The 24,970-nt window shown below is 31.9% G+C and overlaps 1 protein-coding gene across 2 annotated transcripts in view; it reads right to left on the bottom strand.

Annotated features, from left to right (window-relative positions):
• The window catches only part of LOC114332067 (PAN2-PAN3 deadenylation complex catalytic subunit PAN2), a 186,631-nt gene that overhangs the window by 42,791 nt on the left and 118,870 nt on the right, over positions 1-24,970 (bottom strand). For both annotated transcript variants that reach the window (XM_050650441.1, XM_050650442.1), the window contains 5 exons: positions 24,401-24,516; positions 21,969-22,148; positions 20,618-20,814; positions 14,350-14,491; positions 4,211-4,519 (listed from right to left, as the gene is read on the bottom strand). In XM_050650441.1, coding sequence (XP_050506398.1) covers positions 4,211-4,519; positions 14,350-14,491; positions 20,618-20,814; positions 21,969-22,148; positions 24,401-24,516 — 944 coding nt within the window. The remainder of the gene's footprint in view (positions 1-4,210; positions 4,520-14,349; positions 14,492-20,617; positions 20,815-21,968; positions 22,149-24,400; positions 24,517-24,970) is intronic.

The following is a 24,970-nucleotide window of genomic DNA, read 5'->3' as shown; positions in this document are numbered from 1 at the left end:
CGCCTGCAGTGCATCCCTTGCAGGCCCGTTATCACCGGCCCTGTGTCTGAAAATTGGTATATAGCTTCTGCGGGACGTAAAAATAAGATATTTAAGGTCAAAAAATCTTCTTCTTATTTTTTTCTCAAAATGTTATTTTATGCGATTTTGTGATTTGGTGTTTATTTAAACAAATTTGCATTTTCTGTCGTAAAGTATCAATGAAAAACATAATATTTTAATAAAAAGGACTCAAAAATGTCATTATATGGCATTATAACAAGTTATTTTGAATCAAAACAAGTTTTTGATCAAATTTTATAGTGTAAAAAACGTTAAAATACCGTTTTTTACATTTTCCTCCATTCCCAAAATACATCATCATCGATTTGGCTGAAAATTTGCCCACAGATAGCCAAAACATAGGATTTTAAGTGGTTAGAAGGATTTGAATTATATTACAATACCAAAAAAGTTACATGCAGTAATATCAGATTCAAAAGTATATATTAGTCCAGTCGGGATAGCATTTGACCTTGAATGCCGAGATGCCCAAAATTTTATTTTTCTGATCTTTAGGGGAGTCAATAGTAGCCTAAATTTAAAATCACGAATGAATTCCTCCGTTACGTTAGCCGCCATCTTGATTTTAAAGGAGAACCTGTTTTGCTCAATATCTACGCCATTTTTAACTTTTCGACAAAAATGGTAGGAACTGAAATTGTACCAAATAAATCTTATTTACAATTATTACAATTTCTTTTTAACAATTTTTGTCGTGAGGTCGATATTTTCGAGTTAATTTTACTTACAGTAGACGCCTATATTTTTGACTATAATATTGCATGTAACTTTTTTGGTATTATAATATAATTCAAATCCTTCTCACCACTTAAAGTCCTATGTTTTGTCTATCTGTGGGCTAATTTTCAGCCAAATCGATTATGATGTATTTTCGGAATGGAGAAAAATGTAAAAAACGGTATTTTAACGTTTTCTACACTATAAAATTTGATCAAAAGCTTGTTTTGAATCAAAATAACTTGTTATAATGCCATATAATGACATTTTTGAGTCCCTTCTATTAAAATATTATGTTTTCCATTGATACTTTACGATAGAAAATGCAAATTTGTATAAATAAACACCAAATCACTGTAAAATCGCATAAAATAACATTTTGAGAAAAAAAGAAGAAGATTTTTTGACCTTAAATATCTTATTTTTACGTCCCGCAGAAGCTATATACCAATTTTCAGACAAGTCGGAGGTCCAAAATTTTTTTTGCTCCAAAATTGAGTGATTTGAAATGGAATGACCCTTATACAAAGTGATCAAAACTTTTTTCTGTAAAACTTACCTAAAATACATTTAATAATAAGCTTCAACAATAATAAATGTTCAGCGAAAATTTTTTTTGCTCTTATACAGTATGTGGGCGTAAATTAGAACCTATTGAATATCGAACCTATTAGAATAACTTTTTTATTATCAGCTTTACGAAAAAAAGTATTGTTTATAAAATACTCTGCATCATATAGAATCTAAGATGCAACCATAAGATATCAAATTTTATTAATTTTATATGAGGTATGTCAAAGAATATGAATTTCACTCAAGAGTAAAGTACCTTTAAATTTCACAATATCGAAAATTGTTATTAAGAAAAATTGTTTGGAATTAAAAACTAAGTTTCAATGTTCAATTACATCCTTCTAATTGAAATATTTTGCACTATAGGGACACTTAACTGTTAAGCGAAGTTCATACTTTTTTACATACCTCGTATAAAATTGAAAAATTTTGATATCTGTTGTATCTTAGATTTTAGACCAGGTAGAGCATTTTATGAAGAATAACTTATTTTCGTAAAATTGATAATAAAATAATTACCTATCATAATTGAGGGGATTAGATGCTAAGGGGTACAAGTGACAAAATATTGTAAACTGAGTTAAGTGCACAAAATAATACTAGATAGTATTAAGAATTTAGTGGGAAAGAGATACAGGTGAATTAAACTACTGGTGGCGACATATCGCAGGTTCTAGTTTGACTACTTACGAAATATTTAAAAACAGTTTGCGGCAAACAAGTATAACTTCACTTGTATCCCTTTGCCTGTAAGGTGTTGGATATTATTTTTGGTGATTTGTTTAGCATCTTTGCAAATCAAGCCCTTAAAAAGTATTCAAAATAAGTGAAATAATAGCACAAAATAAGTTTTCATAAAGAAAAATTTTTAATTTTTACGTAATTTTTCTTTTATTTTAGTTTAAGACTTTAAGCAAATGGTAAGGTACTTAAGTGGCAAAGAGAAACAAGTGCAAAATTTGAAGCAGAGGGGTACAAGTGCGAACGTTTTTTTTTCCAAATTTCAAATATTTTGAATGAAAATAAATAGGTACTAACTGTACAAAAGCTTTTACAATTAGATAAATAAAAGGTATAAAATTAATTCAAAATAAATTCATAAGTGATCAATTTGCTGTAGAATTTACTATGTAAATTTAACTTTGCCTTCGTTTTTCTCAATTGAACTATTTTATCACTTGTACTCCTTAGCATCTGATCCCCTCAATTGTAATAAAATGGTGATGGGTATAATTTGAGAAAAAATTGAAAAAAAAAATTCAATTAGAAGGATGTAATTGTATATTAAAACATTGTTTTTAATGCCAAAATAACTTTTCACAATAACAATTTTTAATATTCTGGAATATAAAGGTACTTTACTCTTTAACGAAATTCATATTTTTGACATAACTCGTATAAAATTGATCAAATTTGATATCTGATGGTTGAGTATTAGATTTTAAAATATGCAGCGCATTTTATGGAGAATAACTTTTTTTCGTAAAATTGATAATAAAATTTCCCATATGGTTCCTAATAGCTACGTAGCCAAACTGTATAAGTGCTTATGTATAAGAATTTTCAAATTTTAATGCCATATTCGGATTCAGCATAATCAAAAACAAACTAGAAACATATTTGATCAAAGTAAAATGATGAATTCAACGATATTTTTAAAATTATTGATACAAAACAATTGTTATTGTTTAAACAATTAATAAACAATTAGCGGCAAAATCAGTAGAAGTTTTCACTTTAACATGTATATAAACTAACAAAAAAAGTTTTAGAAAATATAAGCTTGTTTGAATTACATTTTCCGAAACAATGCATGTATTCGTTCTATCTTGACTCCCCTAATTGTGAACAAACAAGCACAAATTAAATGTTAATTTAATTGATGGGGCCAGACGTAAAAGGGTTTAAGTGCAGTTTTGATAGTTCTGAGATAATCAGCTTCAAAGTTTGTTTGAGTTTTATAAATCTAGGAGTCATTAAACTAAAATATGTCTAGTGTGCAATGTTCTATAAAATGATAAAAATATAAGGGTATATTATTACTCTTACTATATCCTTCCTTTTTTTCAATTATTAAAAAAAATGTACTTGAATCGGTACATGGTGTTGATATATGTTTAAAACGATTCAAGTGCAGATGTTAACTATTACTAATCACTTTTATCCCAGCTGTTATCCACAGTGTCACTACAACTGGCACGTTGCATAATACTTAATTAGTCTTCAAAATTCGGTACAAATCTAATATTTATTTACTTGAAATTAATCCTGTATTAACATGAGGTTTTTACAGACTACACTAAAAATAGTTCTGTGGTAAAACGGTTCAAGCGCACTTAAACCCGATTACTATTACTTGTTTTTACAGAATACTAAAAATACTTTTGTAGTAATAAACGGTTCAAGCGCACTTAAACCCGTTTACTACCAATGCAAAATGCAATTATTTTCATTAAATTAAATGTAATGGCGACAATGTAGGGCGAAACATGATTGAATCCTTTTACCACCAAGTTATAATACCATTTAAGTACGCGAATCGGTACTTCGAGCATATTTTTAGAAAAGTGCACTTAAATCCTTTTACTTTAAACCTCCTCAATTGGTTTTATTGATATTTCTTTTTAACCTTAACTGGTTTTTATTAATTTGCGGAAATAGTGAATATATGCTCTAAATAAACTCAGTTCCATATTTCATACAGATTCACTTGTTATATTTTTCAGTAGTATTCCATGCAAAAACTATTATATAAGGGATCATCATAAGTTATAAAACAAGATTGAAGGTGTATTAGTTTGGTAAACTTTATAAACTATTATTTGGTTAGTAGACATCAAAAAGAAAGGAAACTTACTCTTGGCAGCTGCTGCTTAACTTCAAGCTTATTTTTCATAGCGTCAGTTGATGTATAAAACAGTACACATGGAACCTTCCAGTCCAGACTAAACCAAGTAGCTTCATGAGGAGACACAGGACTGATGCTAAAATCGTTAAATAAGTACCATTTTGGATTTGACTCATTATCTTTTTCTTTTAAGTACGAATCAGGTACTCGAATTAAAGCCGCCAGATTTCGTTTGTCCGGTGCAGATTGGTCGTTTATAAAACAGACGACGGCCGTAAGATCGTATTTCTTTTGAGTGTCGGAATCTTCTGTTTTCAGCTAAAAAAAAAAACATATACAGGATGTCCCGAAAAGATTGGTCATAAATTATACCACAGATTCTGGGGTCAAAAATAGGTTGATTGAACCTCACTTACCTGTATACAATAGTGCACACAATAAAAGTTCCCTTTGAAGTTACAAACTGAAAATCGATTTTTTTTTCATATATCGAAAACTCTTAGAAATTTTTTATTGAAAACGGACATGTGGCATTCTTATAGTAGCAACATCTTAAAAAAAAATAAAAGTGAAATTTGTGCATCCCATAAAAATTTGATGGAGGATTTGCTCCCTTAAACCCCCGCCCCCAAACTTTTGTGTACGTTCTAATTAAATTATTATTGTGGCACTATTAGGTAAACACAATATTTTTAAAACTTTTTTTGCCTCTTAGTACTTTTTCGATAAGCCAGTGTTTATCGAGATATTTTGAATATTTGTCGAATCCACCACATATTTGTATATGGTTAATTAAGTACAGTTATAGAGAGCTGTTAATAATCTGAAAATTTACATTATTAGGCATATTTTGAAAAAGAAGCCACATCTCGATAAAAGGTGACTTATCAAAAAAAGACTAAGAGGCAAAAAAGTTTTAAAAACACTGTGTTTACCTAATGGTACCACAATAACAGTTTAATTGGAACGTACACAAACATTTGGGGGGTTTAAAGGAACAAAACTCCACAAAATTTTTATGTAAACATATAGTGCGTTCTTTAAAGGTAAAATATTGCAAAACATCTAAATTTTAAAGAACCGCTTTGATTGACATGAAATTTGGCATACACATAGCTAACAAGTCAAAGAAAAAAAGTGATATTGTGCCGATGTGTGCTTTTGCCCTAGGGGTTAGTTTCACCCCCATTTGGGGGTGAAAAATATATGTTCGAAATAAGTCCGGAAATGGATAAAATGACTAATTCTAAGCAACTTTTGTTTTCTAAAGTTTTTTCGCCAAAATAATAGTTTTCGAGTTATTTGCGAGTGAATATGTTAATTTTTCTACAAAATAGCCACGTTTTCAGACGGTTTTTCGCAAATAACTGCAAAAGTATTTGGTCGAGAAAAAAATTCTTATTAAAAATATAGCACGTAAAAAAGTGAAAAACATGGTGTATATTAGGTCACTATACATAGTAGAAGCAGAGTTATAGCTAATGAAAAATAGGTTCATATTCGTCAAATTCCAAATCGAATATTTTAACGTGCCATAACCAAAAAAAGAAGTCCTTTTTTGAGGAAAATTCATTTTAACTTTTTTAAAGTGTTTAAAAAAATGCTTATTTTGGTTTTTTAAAAAATTTTTTAGCATCAAAAGTAAACAAGTTACGCTCAAAATAAAGTTGGTCCCTTTTTTTTTGGTAAAAAATCAGGAAAATCACTCCCTAATTAGCATTTCAAATGAACTTAATTGTTACGTCTTCACAAGTTTTTTACTCGCGTACGTATTGATCATATGATCTGTAAGTTTCATCGGTTCAAAGTCCTTATTTTTGAAAGAGCTGTAGTTAAAAGGGCTTGAAGGAGTCACTTATCACGAGTGTATGCAAATTTAGAAACACCGAATCTTAACCAATTTTTGTCTTACAGAAAAACAAAAAAATAAAAAATATTCAGAAAAGCAAAGCTGACTTTTTTTATTGTTTAAGATTTTTGGTATTTCGAACAATTTTTAAGTTATTTTGAAAAAAAGCATTTTTTTCAAAATTAAATTTTTAAAAAATTTTTTTTAAAACCAAATTTTTTCAAAAATAAGCACTTTGAATCGATGAAACTTACAGATCATATAAACACAACATAAGTAAAGTAACTTGTGAAGCGGTAACAATTAATTTCATTAAATTGCTAATTGGGGGGGTGATCTTCTTGATTTTTTTTTGTCAAAACAAAAGGGACCAACTTTCTTTTGAGCGTAACTTGCTTACATTTGATGATAGAAACTTTTTTTTATAAAAACAGAAATAAAGCTTTTTTTAACACTTTTTTTTTCACTTTTTGATAGGCTATAGTTTTGCTAAGAATATTTTTTTCGACAAAATGCTTACGTTTTGAGTTATTTGCGAAAACCCGTCTAAAAACGTGGTTATTTTGTCTAAAACCAAAAAAGTATTGATTTGGTAAAAAAAACTCTATAGAACAAAAGTTGCTTAAAATTAGTAAGTTTATCCATTTCGGGACTTATCTTGGCTAAAACCCGTCTAAAAACGTGGTTATTTTGTCTAAAACCAAAAAAGTATTGATTTGGTAAAAAAAACTCTATAGAACAAAAGTTGCTTAAAATTAGTAAGTTTATCCATTTCGGGACTTATCTTGGCTTGGACATATATTTTTTAACCCTCGAGATGGGGTGAGACTCGCCCCCAGGGCAAAAGCACACATCGGCACCATATCACTTTTTTTCTTTGACATGTTAGTTATGCGTATGCTAAATTCCATGTCTGACATGTTAGTTATGCGTATGCTAAATTCCATGTCAATCCAAGCGTTTAAAATTTATAGCAAAAACCGTGAAAGAATATTAATACTAATATTAATATTAGAATACTAATATTAATATTAGAATACTAATATTAAATAAAAAAGAAGCCGCATCCCGATAAAAACTGGCTTATCTAAAAAATACTAAGAGGCAAAAAAGTTTTAGAAACGTTGTGTTTAACTAATGGTACCACAATAATGAATTAATTGGAACGTACACAAAAGTTTGGGGGGGTTTAAGGGAACAAAACCCCCATAAAATTTTTATGGGGTGGACAAATTTCACTATAATTTTGTTTTAAGATGTTCCTGCCATAAGAATGCCCCATGTCCAATAGTTTTCAATATATTGAAAAAAATCGATTTTCATTTTGTAACTTCAAAGGGCTATAACTTTTTTATGAGCACATTTGTACTAAGGTAAGTTAGGTTCAATCGAACTATTTTTGACCCCAGAATGTGTTGTATAATTTATGACCAATCTTTTCGGGACACCCTGTATAAATACACTAATAGGACAGTCAATGAGGGTATTTGGCTCCGAATTATCCTACTACATCGATTCACTTGATATTTTCACAGTACGTAGGGAATAGCTCAAGAAACAAAGTCTATGCTATACACTATGGCGCTTTTATCTTAGGGGCGGTTCCCACCCCTTCAAGGGGGTGGAAAATTGTTTGGTCAAAGTAACTACGAAAGTAGCTAGAATTCTAAGCAAAAACTGTTCTATAATTTTTTTTTGAAAACTGAATACTTTTTGAGTTATTCGTGGTTGAAAATTGGTCATTTTCATTGAAAAATGACACCTTTTCGGACGGTTTTTGATAAATACCTTAAAAACTATGCATCTAACTAAAAAAACTATATAAAACATTTTTGTAGGTTACTATGTAAAACCTGAGATTCGTTCGGTCTAAAACTATATAAAAAAACCTGAGATTCGTTCCTTTATAAACCTTTTAGTTATAATACAAACAGAGATATGGTAGGTGAAAAGAGTTTGTTCTTTTGGTGTATGCTCAAATCGATGTATTCAACTTAAAATAACAGAGAAACGGTCGATTTTCGGTGTATAATGCTACCAGTACCTTTTGTAGTGCTTAAAAAGACCTTTAAAATGAGCAATATTAAATGTCGATTACATTCAAACTAAGCGAGATATGCTGCAAAAAAATTTGATGGCTAAATGTAATTTAAGAAAAAATTAGTATATTCCCTCATCCATCAGAATTTAAATGCATCGTTTTCCTTCTACAATACCTTTTATTATAGTGGTATTTCTATGTTCACAAAGTTGGACGGGTTTAAAATGAATGGTTTTTGAATAAAATAAGATCAAATTGTAGAGCGCCGTTCTAAATTTTCTTAAAAATCTTACTTTTTCTGCATGTAACCCGAAAATCATAAGAGATACGAAAAAAAGATGCCATACCAATATGTAGGGTTTTTTTAGATAAAAATTTTATTTTTGTTTTTCATTACTGTATTTCTTATCATTTTCAAGTTACATAGAGAAATTGATCTTATTTTTTTCAAAAACGATTCATTAAACCCGTCCAACTTTTTGGACATAGAAATAACATTTTAATAAAATGTATTGTAGAAAGAAAATGATGCATTTAAATTCTAGTGGATGAGGGGTTAAATATACTTCTCATTTTTTCTTAAAATACATTAGTCATCAATTTTTATTGCAGCATATCTCGCTTAGTTTGAACGTAATCGACATTTAATATTGCTCATTTTAAAGGTCTATCTACAAGAACTACAAAAGGTATTGGTAGCATTATACAACCAAAATCGACCGTTTCTCTGTTATTTCAAGTTGAATACACCGATTTGAGCATGCACCAAAAAAACAAACTCTTTTCACCTACTATATCTGTTTTTGTATTATAACTACAAGATTTATGAAGGAACGAACCTGTTTGCTTTTTTTTTATGAAGCTACAACAATGCTTTGTATAATTTTTTTAGTTAAATGTATAGTTTTTACGGTATTGGCAAAAAAACCGTTCGAAAAGGTGTTATGTTTCTATGAAAATGGAAAATTTTCAACCACGAACAACTCAAAAAGTATTGAGTTTTCAAAAAACAATTACAGAACAGTTTTTGCTTAGAATTAGGTTCTCTGGCCACTTCCGTGGTTATTTTAATCAAAAAATTTTCCACCCCCGAGAAGGGGTGAGAACCGCCCCCAAGATAAAAGCGCCATAGCAGATAGGGTAGACTTGGAATTAGGAGATAAGTAGAAGCTATTCCCAAAATTTCATTAAAATCCATGCAGTAGGATAGAATTTGGAGGTGCGAATTGACTGGCGTATAATGGAAGACAATCATTGAAGACGATTAGTTTGGATTCATGAGAACGGCATGAAACCGAGAGAAGCCCTGTTCAGTTTACTAGTTCTATACATTATAACTGTACTGTAAAGATAAACTGTACTACAATCACAACCTACTATTAGAACGTTTGCAGTCGGTTTAGATGGGAAAGACATCAAACTACTAAAAAACTTGTTCTGGAACCAAAACGCCAGAGTTACGATCGAAGGTTTCTCGTCCGCAGACGTAGAAATTAGGAGGGGAATTAGACACGTATGTGTTCTGTCACCCCTGCTATTTAATCTTTACTCCGAATTTTTATGTTTTTATTAAAAGAGTCACTGGAAGATTCCAAGGATGGAGTGAAGCTGAATGGCGTAAATATCAACAGCATCAGATACGCCGATCATACGCTGTTGATTGCATATTCCGACTTGGATCTACGACTCATCGACAGGACCAATTCGGTCTGTGAGCAATTTGGTATGAAAATAAACATTGAGGAAACCAAACTGATGTCAATCCGAAAAACCCAAGATGTACCGCGACTTTGCACAATAAACGGGCATATTTTAAAACAGACCAATAGATTTAAGTAGCTGGAATGTTGGATCGATAGCAGCCTAAATCCTGATCTAGAAATAAGATAGAGAATAGAACAGGCCACAAAATCTTTCGAAAAAATCAAAAGACTGCTATGAGATTCTCAAATAAACCTCGAACTTTGACTACGTTTATCAAAATGGTGCGTCAATCATAAATAAATTGGAGGCCTTTGAAATGTGGATCTACCGGAGAATCCTAAAAATTTCATGGACATCGCATACCTCAAACGAAGAAGTGCTGCATAGCATAGGCAAGGAACAAGAACTTTTCAACACAGTGAAAACTAAAAAACATACCTAGGCCGCATACTGAGCAATAATAAGTACCAATATGCTCAACTAATAGGGAAAGGAATTGTGTTTGAGTGCTCTGCATATCACGCGGGGCGTACCGAGCTGCATCTGGGTCTGGGATCCCCTCTAGGCGAGCCTCATGAGCTAATCGATAAAGCTATCGATAGCAAGAGAGACTTCGACCTGATCATTGCTTTTGTCACCAAGACAATCAAGCACAAAGAGGAAAAAGAGAGGCGTCTGCAAGCGGGATGACCAATCGTCATTATTTATTTTTCTATTCATTTTTTTAACGTGTTTGTGTCATGCAAGGCAGTCAGCGGGGGAGGACCCTTTACATCCAATCTACGCTGACTGCCCTTATTTTATTTTATTTATTATGTTTTATCGATCTATTTATTTATTTATCAATTTTATTTATATAACATTTTACCGTTTTTATTCTAATATTATTTAACTGTGGTGCATGTCTCAAGAGGCATTCAGTAGGGGACTTTTACCTTCTACTCAGGCTGAGTGCCTCTTGTGTTTCTCGTTTTGTTTGTGTTTTGATTTCTGTTTTCCTTGTTCTACCCGTGTTCGTCTTGGGGCAGCTGGCGGGGGAGGACCTTTTACATCCAACCTACGCCAACTGCCTCCTTGTTCTAAGTCTCAGATTGTCTTGTATTGAATTAATGAATTGATGAAAGTAAGAATGTTTGACGTTGCTCGTAATTACCAACTGGTTCTGTTTTGCTAGTTCCATCGTGAGGGGGGGCATCCCGGTCGCCCCACCCGCGGGAGGGTTGCGCTGGACGGTCGCTTCACCGGCCGGTCTGGCGTGAGGCTCTTGCGGGGGGGGGAGGCTACGAGGCCGCCAAACTCATGGAATGCACGCGAAGAGTGCCGGAGGGGAGTTAAAAGTAAGGTCGGCGGGTCAGATATGCACGCTAAGTGCGGTTCCAGACCCGTCAGCTAGAGAAAGAGGGGGTGAGTTTAGTCGGTAGGCGGCCTCGGCCCGCGGTGAAGCGTGCCGGACTGAATCCGACACACCAGGGACACCTTCCCAGAGGGTCTTTTGAAGATTCTCACCTCACAAAAAAAATAGGGAAAGGAAAGATCGAGGGAAAGAGCGGAAGGAAAAGACTATCGGGGCTAAGAAACATACGACAATAGACAGGGCTAAAATTTGAACAGCTAATAATAACAGCTGAAGATTGGAGAAGAGTTTGCAATTGTAGCAGCAAACCTCCATTCAGGAGACGGCACTTTAAGAAGAATGGAAGAAATATTTTTTGTTATCATTGTTGAGCTGATGGCATTCATGTTGTAGGGGGTTCAGTTGTTTTGACAATATACTTTGATATTTTATTCACAATAATTGCATCTATGGTTGTGCGTGCATGTTGTGGTAAAAAAATATAACTTGTCTTAAAAATTAAAGTTATTTAAGTTATTGGCCATAATATTAAGTAAATGATGGATATTCGTATTTGCATCTATTCTATTTTTAACTTCGACACTTTCTAACACTTCGACGCAGCAGCAACTTCGAAGAATATATTTATACAGTGGTGAGCGCGCTAATAACCGGCAGAATAACGCAAAAGATGCAAAACATAATAATACATTACGAAGTAAAGAGAGATGAAACTAGTAGAGAAGGAAATTATCGATATAAACGTATAAATTAACATTAAATTACATAGTTTCCCACCTTTAGAAGTATCGAAGGAATATGACAACTGTCACGGTGACAGGAGAATTTTATAAAATAGTCCCGTCACAGACGTCTAAAGGTGGGAAACTATGTAAGGTAATACCGTTTATACCGATAATTTCCACCTCTACTAGTTTTATCCTTCGCAATGTTTTCCATATTTTGCATTATTCTGCCGGTTATTAGCGCGCTCATCACTGTATAATAAACAAAACGAGACTGTACATCTTCAGGTTGGTCCATTTACACTATCCAATGTTATAAAAAGGCTGCGCAATAGCAATTGATGACCGTTTTTTGATTCTTAGTTCTATCCGAAACCGTACATGGAAAACCACATATCAAAAAAACTGCTAAATGTAAAATACAGTTCGATACCGATCAGACGAAGATTAATACTCTTATAAAACTAATCCACCATATTTTTTTCAACTATATATTTCGTTTAGAATATATGAATTAGTACCTTGAGTTTTTGAATGAGTTTTGTTAGAGGAAGCATACGAAATACACCCCATAGCACGTCCAAAACCCTTTTTTCAGTGCGTCACAGATTATCGAATTCTCTCTAACGCATTACAGTTGGAAGTTACAGAAAAAACGTACCTCTGTGATTATTATACATTGAACTTATTAAAATTATACATTGAAATTATGTATTCCTTGACGGGTATTTGCATATTAAAACGGATTTCTACTTATTGGGACCGTGCAAGTTCGGCAAAGCGACCTCTATTTCTACGCTCTGTACTTTTATTCGCACTTTTAATTATATTGGCCAATTATATTAGTCCTGGTTGCTGGATAATTGTCAAGGCCATAGTCCAAAAAAATAATAAGAAGAAAAAATAAGATGCAGGTTATGTTTAGCAAACGTAAACAATTGTATGTAGTAAATAAAATTAGTTATTAAAATGCAGTACTGCAAGCAAAATACAATTAATTAAATTTACCTTTATATAATAATTGCATATCATATCAATATTGTGGAGCAATATATAATTTTTCTGCGTCAATGACAGAAGGTATGAAATATACGTCAATTTGACAATTTCAATTGACAATATGAATTATTTAAGATAGTTGCAATATTTCTCCGCGACTCGCGCACGGTCGTTTCTCGTTTCCCTTCCCAGTACTTGCACACCGCGAATAGATGTATAATTGGTTGGCGATTACAATACTCTAAATAGATAACCAATCAATGTGGCGAGTAAAGATAATTTGACACAAAAATAATTGATCATATGGTAAAATGACAATTGTAATTTCTAGGTTAAGGCGGGTTCTCATTAGTCAATCTCATTGATCAATATCCTTGATTCTATGGTATAGAAGAAAAATAGATTTATATAAACGTCGATTCAGCGATATTGTTCTATCAAATAGAACAATGCTTGACAGTGAGAACTAGCGTTCAGTTGCGTTGACTTGTATTTTGTGGAGTTAAATAGTAAGCATATGAGATGAGGTTAAATTCTTTGTGAAAACCATAGACATATTATAATTTCGTGAACAATGTCAAATTTTTAATGGAGAGACAACCATATCTGCAAGTTTCTAGAACTATACCAGAGAGAGGAGTGGAGGATAATTAGGTGTGAACAATATAAAAATATAATAAAGCGGGAAAAAAGCTATGAAGCTAATCGTTTTGGAATGGAAATAGAAATCATGACTCTAAACGATATTAAAAATAAAATTAAAAATATCCGGACAACCTACAAAGTTGAACTGAATAAAATATTAAAAGCAAATAAAAGTGGTACAGAAACAGATGATCTGTATAAACATAAACCACCATAAATCAAAACGTTTAAGAGGTGTTTCCGATGCAAAAGAGAGTCAGATATGTTCTTGTTTTCCTATTTTTAAGTACGTTTTTTAAATATTGACACCCAATGCGAACGCCAGCATGCACAATTTTCTTCTTTAGAGCCATTATTAAAGTTAGTATTTTGTAGACCGAATTCAATATCCTTGAAATAGTGTGAATTTGAATTATATGTTCAGTTGCATAGAATCAACGCTATTGATCAATGAGGTTGACGAATGAGAACCCGCCTTTAGAAATTTGTCAACGACCTAAATATAAATATTTTATGTCATTGGTATATTCGGGAATTGTATAGTGAAATTTGATATTATATTTATTTAATTTTACATTAAACTATTTTAAATATTAATACTCTGGCAAATATTTGTATAAATATAGATATAAATATAAATATTCTGACACCTGTCAGATTTAACTAAATTGTCATGTAATGATTTGCGACATTCTTAAAATCCTATATAACGTCAAAATTAAAGACGCACGAAAAAAAGGGTTTGGGATCTACTATACACAACCTTTGCAGGTCTTTTTAGTTTAGTGAATGGCACTGCCGCCCAAAAAGATATTCAAGACTTCAACTTACCTCGTCATCTTCCTCAATTTTTTTTATTTCCAACTCTTCAGCTTTTATCGTCAATTCAAATCGGTGCGGTAACCAATTATTACTACAATATGGGTTTTTCGAAGGAGGAATGGGCACGGCATTATCGAAACTGTGTCTAAATCTAAAAAAATATGTTTCTATAAATAGTCAATTGTTTTCGTGACTAATAGTTATTTTCCTAACAAGTGCGGAAAGTCATATTTTTCCGCACGCGATTGCAGTTTGCCGAACGACGCGAAGCGGAGTTCGGCAAGCAGTCGAGTGCGGAAAAGGTAAATTTCTCTTGCGACAGTAGCGCCATCGAGCGCAGAGGCTAAGTATTTATCGGCAGGGCTGCTTTATCCATTAGGCAATATAGGGAGCTGTCTAGGGCGGCAAATTGTGAGAGGGCGGCGCAGGGGCTTGAAATTTTGATTGGAGGGGGGCAAGCGTTATATAATATACAATACATTATATTATATGATGTAATAATGAAAACTGAAAGTATTTTTTGTAAATTTCAGTCATTTTTAGTTTCAGAGGGGGCAACTGCCTCCCCTAACCCTATCAAATGACGCCCCTGGGGCGGCAAAAATACTGTACAAAAAAATATTTGTATTTAAAAATTAAAATCGAATAACAAATATGTACTATATTCATCATTCATCCATCAATGAAATAGAAGTGGGCGTTCGTTTCTAAATAAAAGAAATTGCATTCATATCAAAAATAAATCAAACATAGCATTCTGTTATCTTAAACCTAACACTATTCATCCAAAAAGAACGGAAGTCATAAATTTAGTGATTATTGGGCCGCCAGAAGCTCCGCAAACAAGGGTGAATTGACTGAAAACATCAATATTGCACATATTGCAGAAACTAAAGATTACCAGTAGGAAATCGAGTTAGAGTTGGGATTTTCAAACTGTATTATTACAAGGAGATAACATTCGTGTCGTCGCACTGATATAATACTCCAGCCAGGGAAATAAGCAAGAAATAGACCATGTTCGGGACAATGAAATTAATGTCAAGGTAGCTGACTACTTTTTTAGTTATTGTGGATTTGACCTATAGGATGAAAACCTTCATGTTTCCTGCCTAGAGATCGTGTTTTTTAATTATTAACAATTTGATGAAATTGATGAAATCAATGCGATTTTTTCCATTTTTTGCACTCAATTAAAAAGCTAAATAGTTGACATAAAATTACAAAATTTATTTTTTTAGAACATTGAAAACCCTTCACAATGACGATTTTTGAAAGTCAAAAAGTTAATTTGTTGCTTCGTAAACTGCAAAATAACTGAAAATCGTTATTTATTAATAACTTTTCCTAAAACTAACTTAGAACTGTAGTGTTTCGCTTTACTCAAAGTTGGGTATTGGGGTACATAACAAACTCCCAAAATTTGAGACCGATCCATTAATTAGTTTAAAAGTTAGGTATTCTATTTGTTTATCCCAGAGACCTTTGTTTTGCAATAACAAATGACAGAAAATAATGAAGATAGGACAATTCTGCGTATGCCAAATGAAAGTAGAAAAGTGATCCTATCAAAATGTATTAAGAAAAGATAAAAAATTATCTAATATAGTAAAAAATACTAGTTTATAAACATTTACAAAACATCTTCTTACATAGGTATTCGGAAAGATGATATTTTACTCGAATTTTTAAAAATGTAGTTCAAATGATGATTAGTCATAGTAAGTGAAGGGGGAGCTTCTGCTTTGATTGCACTAAATTGTTGAACGCGAACTCTAGGCAGGAAACATGTAGGTTTTCATCCTATAGGTCAACAATTAACAGTTGTCAGCTACCTGGCGGGAGCCGAAAAATGCACGAGTTCAAAAACTAAAAAAACAACTTAAAACTACTACCATTTTCTATATCTTGGGATCTACTCAATGAATTTTGATATTTCTTCTTTTAATTTGTATGTACTTTTGTGTAAATTACAAATATGCAATTTGTCTAGACATTTAGTAATTAATAAACAGTCTAATTTTTTAAACAATTTTTGAAAAAATAATATTTTCTCAAAAATCCATTTTTTGTAATGATACTATCATTATTAATCATAGAAAAAGTTAAGGTATATTTTAATGAATAAATTATGTTCAATAAATTATTATTTAATAAAAATAATTTATTTATTAAAATATAGGTACTTTAACTTTTTCTATGATCATTAATAGTATGATAGAATTGATTAAAAAAATGACATAACCCAGACATCCAAAGTGAAAGTTAACCTCCAACACCAAATTGTTCTATATCGTCCATATAATGTTCAGAAAAAAGTCACATCTTTTTGAGCGTCGGGTTTGGGGGGGGGGAGAGGGGGAGAAGTCGGTAAATTCGTAGTTTTTTACGTTTTTCGTCAATATTTCTAAAACTATGAGGTTTAGCATGAACAACCTTTTATACAAAAATGTTCTACAATAAATTTGAAATAAAAAATGCCCCTATACATAATCCTTCTAAAATGAACGATTCCAAAGTTACGGAGGTAATATAGTATAATTGGTCCAAAAAAAGGTCTAACCTAGACATCCAAAGTAAAAGTTTTCCTCCAACACCAAATTGTTCTATAATATGATCCACATATTGTTCAGTAAAAAGTTACACCATTTTGAGCGTCCGGTTTGGGATGGAGATGGGGGAGAAGTCGGTAAATTAGTTATTTCTTTACGTTTTTCGTCAATATTTCTAAAACTATGTTTAAGCGTAAACAATGTTATATACAAAAACGTTCTACATAAAATTTAAAACAAAAATGATCCTATCCTTAATTGTTATAAAATCAACGGTTCCAGAGTTACGGAGGGTGAAATGTGGAGGTTTTCGATACTTTTTATATTTCGTGGGCAATTGAAGATGATTTTGGGTGGTGAGGTTGACGTTTCTTCAAGGGCTTATCACTAACATACCATCGGCCACTGAAATAGCAAATCCTGTTAAAGAAAATTTCTTTCAATCAGTAAAAATATTATAAATTGCTCAAAAAATATAAGAAGTATCGAAAACCTCCACTTTTCACCCTCCGTAACTGTGGAATCGTTGTTTTTATAACAATTATGTATAGGACCTTTTTTGTTTTAAATTTAATGTAGAACATTTTTATATAGAACATTAAAGCATATTTTTAGAAATATTGACGAAAAACATAAAAAACTACTAATTTACCGATTTCTCCCCTATTTACCCCCCAAACTGGACGCTCAAAATGGTGTAGCTTTTTACTGAATAATACCTGGACCATTTAGAACAATTTGGTGTTGGAGGAAAACTTTTACTTTTAATGTCTGGGTTAGGCCTTTTTTGGACCAATTATACTATACTACCTCCATAACTTTGGAACCGTTCATTTTAGACAGATTATGCAGAGGACCTTTTTTGTTTCAAATTTAATGTAGAACATTTTTATATAGAAGGTTGTTCATGCTAAACCGCATAGTTTTAGAAATATTGACGAAAAACTTAAAAAACTACGAATTTACCGATTTCTCCCCCCTCTCCCCCCAAACCCGACGCTCAAAATGGTGTGACTTTTTTCTGAACATTATGTAGCCCATATAGAACAATTTGGTGTTGGAGGATAACTTTCACTTTGGATGTCTGGGTTTGGATCTAGTTATACCATACTATAATGATATGATTAAGAAAATAGGTATTTGGAAAAAAATAATTTTTTCAAGAAATGTTTAAACAAAGTAGACCCTTTATTAATTAATACATTTATAATAAAATTGCATATATGTAATGTATGTAGAAATTACATACAAATTAAATTGTTAATAATTAAAAAAACGGACGTGAACTCTAGACAGGACACGGGTAGGTTTTCTTGCTATAGGTCTACAATAATTAAAAAAGTAGTCAGCTACCTGAATATTTCAGTTATTATGAAAATGATGTAACAGTGTGAAATAGCTTCAGTGAAATAACAGTTAAAAAATAACGGCTACTGCTATCGCAACACATTCCTATCTTATACTAGTGCAAATTGCAAATTATACATAATCATAATTTTTCATTTTTATGTAAAACATTCTGTGTTTATTTTCACCGGTCAAAAGTGAATTCATACCATACTGTGATCAGTGTGATTTTTGTTCTTCTCACTTGTGTAAAATATTATTTTTTACAAATTCTATGTTCCTCATGTTAATACATTTCCAAACAATACATTTCTTATTTAAGGGACCGTTCAAGTATTACGTAACGCAGGTTAGATGGGGTCAAAAATTCTCAAAAATTGCGTTACGTAGGGGGTGGGAGGGAGGGTCAAAAATCTTCAAAAATCGCGTTACATAATACTTGAACGCTCCCTAAATAAAAAATTCTGCTTGCATTTTTTTTTCGCAAAAATGGTACATGTTTGAAGGGCGGCTACTAGAGAATTGCCTAGGGCGGCAATTGACCTAAACGCGGCCCTGTTTATCGGACCACGTATAGCAAACTTGGGTGGACCCATCAGAATAAAAAATGTCACGGTCGCCCTTATTTTTCGCCTAGACTATTGCCGTTCAGAACTGGATGAGGATATTAAAAAAATGATGTGTACAAATTCAAAGAAATAGGAATTTTTGTATTAGATTTGTTAAAAATACCTCATTCAAATGCTGCCTGTGAGAGGGTACCTATTCTCCAAAGTCAATTTAATTAAAACTGATATTAGAAGTCGCTTATAAGTAGTGTAAATTCAATTTTATTGGCATCTCAAAGTATAAAAAATATGAAACTGGCCTTAGACAAGGAGATTCGCTGAGCCCATTAATATTTAATCTGATAATGGATTAAATCATAAAGAAAGTTAAAAAAGAAGAGGATATAGAATGGGAGAAAAGAAAATAAAGATAATCTGCTACGCCGACGACGCCATAATAACAGCGAAAAATGAAGATGACCTACAAAGATTAATTAAAGAATTCGAGACACGGCGCTCATATACAACATGGTGATCTCAACAGAGAAAACTAAATCTATGGTAATATCAGCGGAACCGAGACGATGTAAAGTAATGGAAACGGAATACTTGAGAATAAAACGGTCAAGCTACGGAAGAAGAAGTACAAAAACAAGTGAATATGGCGAACAGAGCAGCAGGATATCTCAACAACACAATCTGGAGAAACAAATAATTCACAAGGGAAACCAAAACCAGGATTTATAAATCAGCAATAAGACCGTACACAGCGGGTCACAGCGGAAACAAGAGCAGATACGGCGAAAACACAAATACAGCTGAAAATAGCAGAAATGAAAGTCTTACGAAAAATAACAAACCAAACTCTAAGAGACAGAGTAAGAAGTGAGGAAATACGAGCGAGATGTGGTATAGAAGAAATAAACATGTGGACCAAAAGATGAAAAATAGAATGGAATCAACACATAGAAAGAATGACAGAAAATAAAATAGTACTAATAGCAAGAGACAAATCGCCAAATGGAAGAAGATCATTGGGACGACCGAGGAAAAGATGGTCAGACAATGTCAATTGAGGCTAAAAACCGAAGTAAAACAGGCATTGAGCCTATTTATAAAATAGGAAGAAGAGTAAGTAAAAAAAATAGTAAATGCCATAATAACGTTAAGTCAAACATGATTCATTCAATAACATCGTATAAACATGTCGATGATGAAATTGTAGAGATTCATTCTGAAAATAAATACAAGTATTTCTTGTCTTTTACCACGATTCATTTGTTTTTTCTCAAATAAGTTTTAATATTAGGTTTGTTCTAGCATCAGTTTCAAACGGTTTGAAACCATCAGCGAATAGTGGACCAGCGCGAGTAGAGGGGATAGCACTGGTGACTGTATTATGTTCTCTCACTGACCAACTGTTTGCTGACGGTTTCTGACTAGTTTGACTGTTTGCTAGAACAAACCTATTATGTTTCATATTTTTTAAATAAGTTGATGTTTATTTATTATTTTTGTAATGTTTTTATTATTTTTTTTTACATTTTTAGTTAAAGAAATTTTGTAACATAAATTCCAATAAAAAACTATAATTTTGGCAACATTGTACCACACGTCATTCATTGGCCGGTGGGCAACCTATTTGCGTGAAAATAGTTCACAACCCAGCAGTTCACTCGAGTATTAATTTGATTTTTATATAATTCTTTGAAAACCTTTTGTTGGTCAACTGTCTCGACGGAGTTGAGCCGAACTACATGTAATTTATAGGTCTCGTTTTTTTCGGTCACTATATCCTACTTTTAATGTATAAAGTTAAGTAATACAAACCGACATCCTGGCCTTGAACACAAATCTCCGTATCTACACGGTTTCGATGAACCCAGAACTGAAGTAGGTGTAGAAGATCTGTTGTTAACTTCTACCGTGGAAACTTTCGCCACAACTTTATCCATCTGAGTTTGCCAAAACTGTTTATGTTGTGCATTGTGTAGACCGGTGTTAATAGACAGCACATTTGGAAGGGCCTAAAAATGAAATGAAAGAAATAATTGTCATTATTAAAGTGTTCCCAGAAGAGTTTTCTCTCAACTTAAACTTGGATAAGAGAGTCTATGTAACAAGTATATAGTCGATAAAGTAAACACTGTAATAAGTCCAAATGTTAAAAGATATACAGTATGGTACAAATCTGTGAAATAAATTCGTTGTTTCATAAACCTGAGACTTTAAGGAAAAATCCCGAAACAGGTCGATTCTTATTTTTAAATTACGATATTTTGCCATAATATGTATCATACTAGTGACGTCTTCCATCTGGGCGTGATGACGCAATCGATGATTTTTTTAAATGAGAATAGGGGTCGTGTGCTAGCTCGTTTGAAACGTTACGCAATTCTCTATTCAGTAACATAAATATTAATATATTTATTTATACAGGTTGTCCAAAAATATATTTTTTAATTAAATTAATTGGCAAAAACAAGAAGAATGTATGTAATTTCTTTAATTCAAATTACATTTAACTGTTTCCAGAAATCAGAAAAAAATGTTTATTTCACAAATAAACATTGCTTTTCGCTTAAATTAAATGTTCCATCTTCCAAGAGGCAGGTGGTTGGCGGGAGCTGGTTTCAAGTTAACATTGAATTTAAGTGAAAAACAATGTTTATTTGTTAAATAAATATTTTTTCTGTTTTCTGACAACAGTAAAATGTATTTTGAATTAAACAAAATAACATGCATTCTTCTTTTTTGTCAATTAATTTAATATAATTTAAAAAATGTTTTTTGAACACCCTGTATAAAAAATTATATAAATATTGATATTACTGAATACAGAATTGAATAACCTTTCAAACGAGCCATCATACGACCCTTAGTCTCATTTAAAAAATCATCGATTAGATCATCACGACCATATAGATGACGTCACTCTTCGAGATATATATGCCAAAATATCATAACTTAAAAATAAAAATCGACCTGTTTCGGGATTTTTTCTTAAAATAGCAGGTTTACGAAATAACGAATTTATTCCAGACATTTGCACCATACTGTATATCAGACATCAGTTACAGTCTTCTTTCGTTGAAAATTGGAAATCAACTAAGAAAATCTTATTAAGGTAGTAGATTTGTTTAAAATAACTCTTCAAAAGGCAGAATCAAGTGTAGCTTACCTGAAGAACTCTGGATTGAGCTGTAGGCAAAAATTTTGAACAGCTTTCACACCAAGCTGGTGTTGTTTGTGTTGGACAGAGAGATCTTTTTAAAATATCACAAAAACTCCATTCGTCTTTATCTCCCATACGAGATGGATACACAAGATTACAGGCTAATAAGAAAGATTCCTTCCTTCCCTAAAAATACAGTACATACTTAAACATTTTTTAAATATATATTTAAAAAAAAATTAAACCTCATTTTAAATGACAATCAGACCGAAGAGACGGATGCTTTAGAAATAGTTGCTGGTTGGTAAAACTAGTTTGTAGAGGAGATAGGTCGCCTTGTACCATTACCGTGAAGATATTGTCGTTCCTAGCACAGTGATGCTTTTAGTTTTGTTAACTATTTAAATATTTGTTGGAAATAACACACAAGATAGAACCAAATTATTTTGAAATCATACATTAAAAGCTTTAAGCTCAAGACATGATTTTAAAAGGTAATAGTTTTCAATAGAAGAAGCTAGTTTAGATCGATGTTTGATAGATCTAAAAAATTCAAATCAAATAGATGTTTGATAGATGTTTAAATAAATAGAAAAAATATTTTTAAGTGAACATGTTCTACACAATAATTTAAAGCTTGCTTTTAATTTACTGTGATGAAATTATTTTCGTTATCCATACATCAAGACCATGGCAATGGTATATAGTAATACTCTGGCCAAATTAGGAAAAAACAAGGACCAGCAATGTTATTATAAAAGATTGACATAAAAGGTGACATAAAAGATTTTTTGGTATAGACTATATTTCCAGAAGCCGGTGGAAATTGAACGAATAGTTTAGCAACAATTAAAATGTTAATTAACAATCACCCCATTCTCGGGGGTGAAAAAATATACGTCCCAAATAAGTCCGGAAATGGATAAACTGACTAATTTTAAGCAACTTTTGTTCTATGGAGTTTTTTTACCCTTTTCGAGTTATTTGCGAGTGAATATGTTCATTTTTCAACAAAATAACCATGTTTTTAGACGGTTTTTCGCAAATAACTCAAAAAGTAAGTATTTTATCGACTATTTCACTAGACTATTTTTAACTGATGAAACGTCATAGCAACGCCACGTTTCCTACTGACAAAACTCCTTCCTGTCCGTGATTTCTCAGCGACAAAATTGACAGATCCGTCACGAAGGTGTCTGGTAATTCTATGTTGTCAGTTTATCATTGAGACGTAACAAATTTTGGACAGATATAATGAATCCAGACGAAAAATCAAGATTTGGATGCCAGTCAGGTGAAGAAATCAAAAAATTTTGACACATACACGGACAATAGACACAAAAAAACATAAAGTAACAAACCATTATCATCGATCTTCAGCTGTGTCAGCCTTGTTCAAGCAAGGTGTTTCTGAACAGGAGTTAATTAAATTAACGGGTTAATCAAATAGATTTTAAAACTCTTTAAAACCATATCTGCAGCTGGATTCCAGTCACCACCAGAAGTTGATCGAAAATCTCAGAACAACAAATGAAGCTGGACCTTCGTGTTCCCAAATGCTACAGGTCAATAATACACAAAATCATGCTTTGGTAGAAAAGACTGGGCAAACTAATATAGCTTATAAGAATTCTACATTTAATATTGTTAACAAATAAATAAAGTTTTTGTTTCGTTGATATGGTGCATTTTGTCTCGTGAAATAGTCTTGTCGAATATCATTCGAGAGAAAATTATTTACCGGCAAAATTTTCTTATGATTTTATTCAAGTTTGTTGCCTTTTGGCAATTTTTGCTTATGAAATTTTGACAAAATCATTCGACTGACGTCTTCGTGACTTAACTGTCAAAATTTAATTAGCGAATATTACCAGGCAACAAACTTGCATACCAGTCGAAAATATTGTCGGCAAAATTTTCTCTCTTATGATATTATATACGAAAATAACATTCTTAGCAAAAATATAGCCTGTAAAAAAGTGAAAAAATGGTGTATATATTAGGTCTCCAAACCTAGTAGAAAAATAGTTATAATTAATGAAAAATAGGTTCATATTCGTTAAATTCCAAATCGAATATTTTGACGTGGAATAATCAAAAAATGAAGCACTTTTTGGGGGAAAATAATTATAACTTTTTTAAAGTGTTTAAAAAAATTTTCATATCTTGACGAGACTCATAACATAATATAATAATAAAAACGATCAATAATTTAATTTCAAATAATAATATGATTATAAAGTATATATTTGAGTATAAATAATCAAATTAACCCGTTATAAAAAGTTAGGTACTGTCCCGGACAAACTGCACAACTTCGCATTATAATTTCAGAAGATTAGATAATAAATTTCAAAGTAGATAAATATGTAGATTACACAAAAAAAATGATTGGATTGTCACCTATGACCTAGGGATGATATACGTAAAATACATACCTCATTTCCACATTTAAGACAACAATTTAAATGCAACTGTTTTGTTCCAAACAATTGACTAATATCCGAAATGTCGTCCCTTCTTTCATCTTCCAATTTAATTTCTATGTCAGCTTCTATAAAAGAAGAATAGTGATAACTGGATGCCCTAAGTGTGGGATATGTATGATGTAAATATTATAATATATTTATGTCGGCAACTATTCTGATAATCACACCATTCTAAAAATCACACCATTCTAAAAATCACTTAAATGTTGAATTAATAACCATGGTTATATGCAAACTATTCCTCCTTGGCCGAAGAATTTTTATTTCTAATTTTTATACAGGAGGGGGGTAATTGGCAATTGTTAATTCACTCAAACAATGTGTAAACGCAGAAACAATTTTCTTTTGGGCGCATAGCTTTCTTATCAGGGCCTATTCTGCCCTACTAAGCGAAAAGGGGGTATCTGCAATTTTTATTTTTCGGATACTCATTTATATATTGTCACATATATGAATGAGTTCAAAGATTCTATATATTTTTCTATTACTGTATGGTCCAATTCATTATGAGGTATATCG

Source organism: Diabrotica virgifera, chromosome 5 (genome assembly GCF_917563875.1).
Source record: "Diabrotica virgifera virgifera chromosome 5, PGI_DIABVI_V3a".
Taxonomy (NCBI): domain Eukaryota; kingdom Metazoa; phylum Arthropoda; class Insecta; order Coleoptera; family Chrysomelidae; genus Diabrotica; species Diabrotica virgifera.
Note: the sequence above shows the minus strand (reverse complement) of the source record. Positions and strands in the feature narration are given on the sequence as shown.